Here is a 6,328-nt window from a genome sequence, read left to right on the forward strand (position 1 = left end):
AACCCTGCTTCTCCTCTGTTCAAGGCTCTCAGCACAGATCCACTGTGCTGGTGAAGTCTGTGAGCCTGAACTTGGGTCCGGTGAGCCTAAGCCGTAGTAAAAATGCCCTTTGCTTTTGCATGCGTGCCTTGGTCTCCCTGGTGGTCTCTGCTTTTGGGGGACGATATTGTGGTCTGGGCATAACATTTGGTGCATTGGCTGGGAAGTTCCTCCTTCCCAGAACCCCTGGGACCCCGACATGCTGGGCCTGATCGCCAGCTGGTGAGTGCACTCATTTTCTTGTTCTTCTATGTTTGAATCTTTTTTGTCTGTCTGGTCTGTTTGGTGCTGGTCTCTGGGGTCCTCAAAGGAGCCAGGCGGATGCGCCACAAAATCTCGAGGCCATGGGATCCAAGAGACGTCTTGGACCCACAGGAAGGAGAGACCATAGGTCAAGTCCCTCGGGGGTCAGGTCTCGTGGCACAAAGAGTGGAATTTGGGTCAGGTCCCCTGCGGGTCAAGTCCCATGGCACAAAGGGTGAAATTCGGGTCCTAAGGAATCCTGGTGGTGGCAGCAGCGGGATCTCACTTGGGTTAGGAAAAGCCTTGTTGTCTTTCTGATCATTGGTCTAAATGCTTGTGTCTATTTCTCCGTGTGTCTGTTCATCTATGTGTAATTTTTGTTATGACTCTGACTGACAAGGACATTTAGAGAAGGGGGTTAACATCCCCTATCTATTTTCTTATGGGAATTTGGGGTCTCAACCCCACATACTTTTCTTTTTTCTTTGGAAAGCGCACAACGACCATCATCCCACTTTCGTTTTCTCCTCCGTTGGCCAGGAGGACTAATTCCTGAGTTCTGTGGCTTTACCACCATTCATGTTGTCTGTCTTCTTTCTTATAGATATTGTGCCAACACCAACCCCCTACTCAGGGACCTTTCGACTGGGGTGCGTGTGCTGGTCCCCTGCATAGATGGAAGTAGCGACCTTAAAAAATCAGAGGCATAGGTTTGATAGTTGTGGTAGGGGAAGCTGAAATAAAACTCAACAGTAGAACAAAGAAAATAGGATGATGATTCTTGTTTCTGTAGATAAGGAGTTACTGACCTCAAGTCTTGGACACTACTGCACTTGTAGATGGGCTTCAGGGCTTTGGTGAGCCATCTGAAATTATCTGGGAAATACTATTTATTATGTACATTTTTATTGTTTTTTTAAATAACATCTTTATTGAGATATAATTCACATGCCATATAATACACCATTTAAAGTGTACAACTTTAAAGAGAATGGTTTTTAAGTATCCTCATAGCTTTGCAACCACTATCAACTGTAGAACATTTTTATTACCTCAATAAGGAAGCCTGTACATGTGAGTAGTCACTCCCCATTTCCCCTCAACCCACCCAACCACTAATCTAGACAACCACTAATATACTTTTTGTCTGTGTTAAGTTGCCTATTCTGAACATTTCATATAAATGGAGTCATTCGACATAATGGTCTTTTGTGTGACTAGTTTTTTCATTTAGCATGTTTTCAAGTTTCATCCACTTTGTATCAGTACACCATTCCTTTTTTTGGCTGAATGTTATTCTACTGTATTGATACTGACATTTTATTATGTGTTCATCAGATGATGGATGTTTGGGTGGTTTCTACTCTTTGGCTATTATGAATACATTTGCATATGTGCCTTTTTTTTATGGGCTGAGGATTCCTTAACTTTCGTTAGATTTTGCAAAGGGGTCTTCATGACAGTGTAAAGGTGAACCATTGCTATAGGACTTGGAGAGGGCATGAAGGTCATATATTCATATCCTATTCATATAGGATAGTATCGATACTTGATTTTACTGCATTGCTAGAAAATCCTGGCTTGTATAGTAAACCTGAATGTAAGTGAAATCTTTTTTTCTTTTGTGAGTTTGGAAAGAGACAGCTGAATCCAAAGTGATTTCAGGAAAGATGTTTAGCATCTCTGTGCTTCAATTTTATCATTTGTAAAATGAGGATATAGGTAATATCTAATGGAGTTCCTGGGATGCCTAAATCCAGATACTATCTGAACATTTGTTATAAACTGTGAAGAGCTGTGCACATTTAAGGCATTTAAATCTTTGTGTTTTGATTTGTGCGTGGTTCTAATTGCATTCATAAGGGCTGGTTTTCGAGCTTTCAGAAGACAGTAAAAGGAATTTAACTCCACATAGAACTCACATTCTTATTTTCAAAAGCAACACTGAGAGATTCTAGAGCCTAGATAATTTATATAGTATAGAAAGACTAAAATTCTTGATAACTAATCTAGGCTGGAGACAGTGTTTAAATTTTTTTGTTGTTGTTAATCAAATCTGTTAACAAAAATTGGCATACCCTTACACAAACACAACCTGTTTCATCCCCTCTAGGGGACCAGTTTAGGGTGCCTGTGGTAAGAGAAGCTATATTTACATAGGTTAAGTGATGGAAGTTGCCATCAGTTAATCAGATTCTGTCTTCCTCGGTGCTTACGCTTTTCTCTATTTTGAAGTGACATCATGTATGTACACTATCGAGCTGTCTTATAATAAAGGTGATCGGAGGACTTGTTATTCCTTTATTGGTCCTCATCCTTAGTATCTATCTATTGAAAGGATTGCTTTCTGAATTGACTTTGGCATGGAGAGTGGAGGTTGAGCCAGCAGGACTGCATGTTGTAAATATATAAAGCAGGCAAGATTGACAACATTGGACCGATCTAAAATGTCTTTACTTTTTTAATGTGTAGTATTTACAATATAATATGTTGGTTGTATTATTTAATTTCAAGTAAATGGTTTTTTTCTCTCCGTGAGAGTGTAGTAATCCATCAAAAGAGTAGATAATTTACTCAGTCACATGTGGGTAACTGGTGAACTTGGGAAGATAAATTATTTCTTTATTTTCAGTTTTTATTGTTGTTGCAGTGAATTAAACCACACATCCCTCTTCTTGCCTCTTTTATGTACTAAACCCAGCAAAATCTGAGTGTAAGGTACTTTCGCCTTGAACGTAGTTCATGACCTCATTTTTAAGGCAGTGCAGTATACTTAAAGGATCATCTCCCCTCCCAGTTTTTTTGTTGTTTCCTGGAACGTTAAAGTAAAGCCTGTTTCTTTTTTTTTAATTTTTTTTTATGTTTTTTATTTATTTTTGGGAGACAGTGTGGGCAGGGGAGGGTCAGAGAGCGAGGGAGACACAGAATCTGAAGCAGGCTCCAGGCTCTGAGCTAGTGATTAGCACAGACCCTGATGTGGGGATTGAACCCCTCGAACCGTGAGATCATGACCTGAGCCGAAGCCGATGCTCAACCGACTGAGCCACCCAGGCGCCCCAGTAAATCCTGTTTCAGGAGCTGTTGAATGTTTCCTTATACTTGTCCTTGGAAGGGCTTTGCCATGGCCTCAGCAGACAACTTGGATGAAAACTGAGCTTTCTCAGAGTATTTTATTTTAGTCTGTGAAATAGCACTGAAGAAGGAGCCAAATCAGCCTTGTGACTTTATTTTTTTAGTCACATGGAGGGGAGACAGCCTCAGGATTCATGAATATCCTGTTGTGAATGCAGCCTAATGTGATTTGAGCCCTCCTACTAGGTGATGTACTGTTCAAAACCGAGGCTGTGTGTTTGAATTGCCCAGGGAATCTTTTTTTTCCCCCCAAAATAAATGTTTTTGCTGTCTACCTTTAGGGTGGTCTTGAGTGGAGCTAGAGTACCTACTCTAGCTTTACAGACAACACAAGTGTTGTACCCAGGTTGGGCCACTGCCCGAGGGAGAATGGCCATTCTCCCTTGCATGGTGATTTGCCCGACTTCTGATATGGAGTATTTGACCAAGATAGGGATTCCACACATTAAACAGAGCCAGCCGAGAAAGCGAGGCCTTGCATAACCCAGAGACTGTATGGATCTCAGGTATTTTCCCTTTAAGTTGTATAAAACCAAAATACTCACCACAGAAAAAAAACTGTGGCCTGCAAGTTTAAAACATGGACATAGATTTGGTTTTATATGTGAATTTTCTAACAGGCCTTTAGGCCAGGAGGGAAGAAGTCACCTCTTTAAACTATGCATACCCTTATTATAATATTTCTTGGTCATATTCTAGTAATGCCTCACCAACTAGTCTGTATTCCAGGGAGGCAGAAAGAAGATCTGGCCTGGAATAGTACCTGACACAGAAGGGAATGACTATTCAATCATTATAAAAAAATAAACTTCTGAATGATTGAGGCCTGAGTTCTAAGGGAAAATGATAGTTTCTCTTCTTTTTCTAGATTTTGAATGTTACGTTAAATTTTGCTTTGAGGTGCAAGTAAATATTGACACTATTTTAATAGCTTTTTACGAAGGTACTATAGAGGAGTGCCTGGATGGCTCAGTAGGTTAAGTGTCAGACTTCAGCTCAGGTCATGATCTCACAGTTCTTGAGTTTGAGCCCTGGGTCAGGCTCTTTGCTGACAGCTCAGAGCCTGGAGCCTGCTTCGGATTCTGTCTCTCTCTCTCTCTCTCTCTGCTCCTCCCCTGCTTGTGCTCTGTTTCTCTCTTTCTCTCAAACATAAATAAACACTAAAAAATTTTTTTTGTTAAAGGCGATATAGAGCTGTGGCCTTGTCAAGCTTGTCAAGCTGTGGACTTGCACTGGCAGGTAGTAAAAGCAATATATATTTTTATCTTTTCACATCAGATTAGTTTTGCTCCAGGTATTTCACTAGGGGGTTGTTTTTATGAGGGTGAAGGAAGGAGGAGGAAAATCATTTACAAAACATCTGTGTGCCATGACAAATTTGGAACTATTCTTTATTTTAGTGATCACATAATAACAAAATAGCTATAGAATTAGAGCTTATGTTTTCAGAGCTTTCGCTAAACATTAACTCTAAGTAAAACATTCCTTTGGTTTACACCTGCCAGAAGAGCTTTTATCTTCCACTTCCCTTTAACCTGTTGCCTAAAAAAATCAATATCAAAAATTGAAGTTATAATGTCCCAGGGGAGGACATCTTTCAACATACTAGAGGATCCCTGTAGTAGTAGTAGTAGTAGTGGTGGTGTTAGGAGGAGGAGGAGGAGGAGGAGGAGGAGGAGGAGGAAGAAATCCTAGAAAGAATAAGGGAGATAATCTCTTGGAGTTCTTGAGCAAATTACTAAGAAAGAATTCTTGAGACATCTTTGGTGCAAAAAGGTTATTTTAGTAAAGCACAGAGAGAGGACCCGTGGGCAGAAAGAGCTGCAGTGGGGTTGTGAGGAGTGACTGATTATATATTTTTAAGTTTCTGGAGGGAGGGAATAGAGATAAATTAAGTTTCTACGGAATTTGGAAGCACGGCTTTCAGGATTTTGAGGGGCTAACTATTGTTAAGATAAGGTTATTTTTAGTCTTTAATAAAACAAAAACATTAAGGAAGTAAAGCAGCCATGAGTTCCTTGAGGAAGGTCATACTCTGCATGTTACAGGTATCTATCAGTGGGCTGCAAGATGTAAGGAGATATATAAGCTACATTTCTCTTGCCTTTGTTTTCCTCATCGATCTCTACTTGAAGTCTTAATGTTTTAATATTATAAAAATGATACTCTCTTATACTTCTCTCTTGTGGATGATAAGTAAATAAAGTTCAGTGAGATTCAAGAAGTTTTATCTTGGTTTTTGCTTGCTATGAGACATACATGTTATTAAATGTACAAAATTGCTGAAGCCTCTGTGTAAATTTTAAAGTTCTTTCCAAGTATGTAATTAGGGAAGAGTCAGGTTTACCAAGTCCACATTTATTTTTTTAATTTATTTTATATTTTTTCTTTGTAATAATAGTTCATTGTCAAATTGGTTTCCATATAACTCCCAGTGCTTCTCCCCACAAGTGCCCCTCCATCACCCCCTTCGCTCCCTCCCCCTCCCCCTTCAGCCCTCGGTTTGTTTTCAGGATTCAGTAGTCTCTCATGATTTGTGTCCCTCTATCTCCTCAACTCTCTTTCCCCCTTCCCCTCTCTATGGTCCTCTGCTAGGTTTCTCCTGTTAGATATATGAGTGCAAACATATAGTATGTGTCCTTCTCTGCCCGTCTTATTTTACGTAGCATGACACCCTCAAGGTCATCCACTTTCCTACAAATGACCATATGTCATTCCCTCTCATTGCCATGTAGTACTCCATCGTGTATATATACCACATCTTCTTGATCTACTCATCAGGTGATGGACATTTAGACTCTTTCCATGTTTTGGCTATTGTTGACATTGCTGCTATGAACATTGGGGTACATGTGCTCCTATGCATCAGCATTTCTGTCTCTCTTGGGTAAATCCCCAGCAATGCTATTGCTGG

At 40.1% G+C, this 6,328-nt stretch overlaps 1 protein-coding gene across 5 annotated transcripts in view; it reads left to right on the forward strand.

The window, feature by feature from the left end:
• The window catches only part of UPRT (uracil phosphoribosyltransferase homolog), a 36,475-nt gene that overhangs the window by 3,069 nt on the left and 27,078 nt on the right, over window positions 1–6,328 (forward strand). The window contains exon 1 of one of the 5 annotated variants that reach the window (XM_029930689.1): window positions 13–261. The exons of the other annotated variants lie outside the window; for them this stretch is intronic. Coding sequence (XP_029786549.1) covers window positions 239–261 — 23 coding nt within the window. The 5' untranslated portion in view covers window positions 13–238. Of the gene's footprint in view, window positions 1–12; window positions 262–6,328 lie in introns of those variants that run through there. 5 annotated transcript variants of the gene reach the window in all.

Source organism: Suricata suricatta, chromosome X, assembly GCF_006229205.1.
Source record: "Suricata suricatta isolate VVHF042 chromosome X, meerkat_22Aug2017_6uvM2_HiC, whole genome shotgun sequence".
NCBI classification, from domain to species: domain Eukaryota; kingdom Metazoa; phylum Chordata; class Mammalia; order Carnivora; family Herpestidae; genus Suricata; species Suricata suricatta.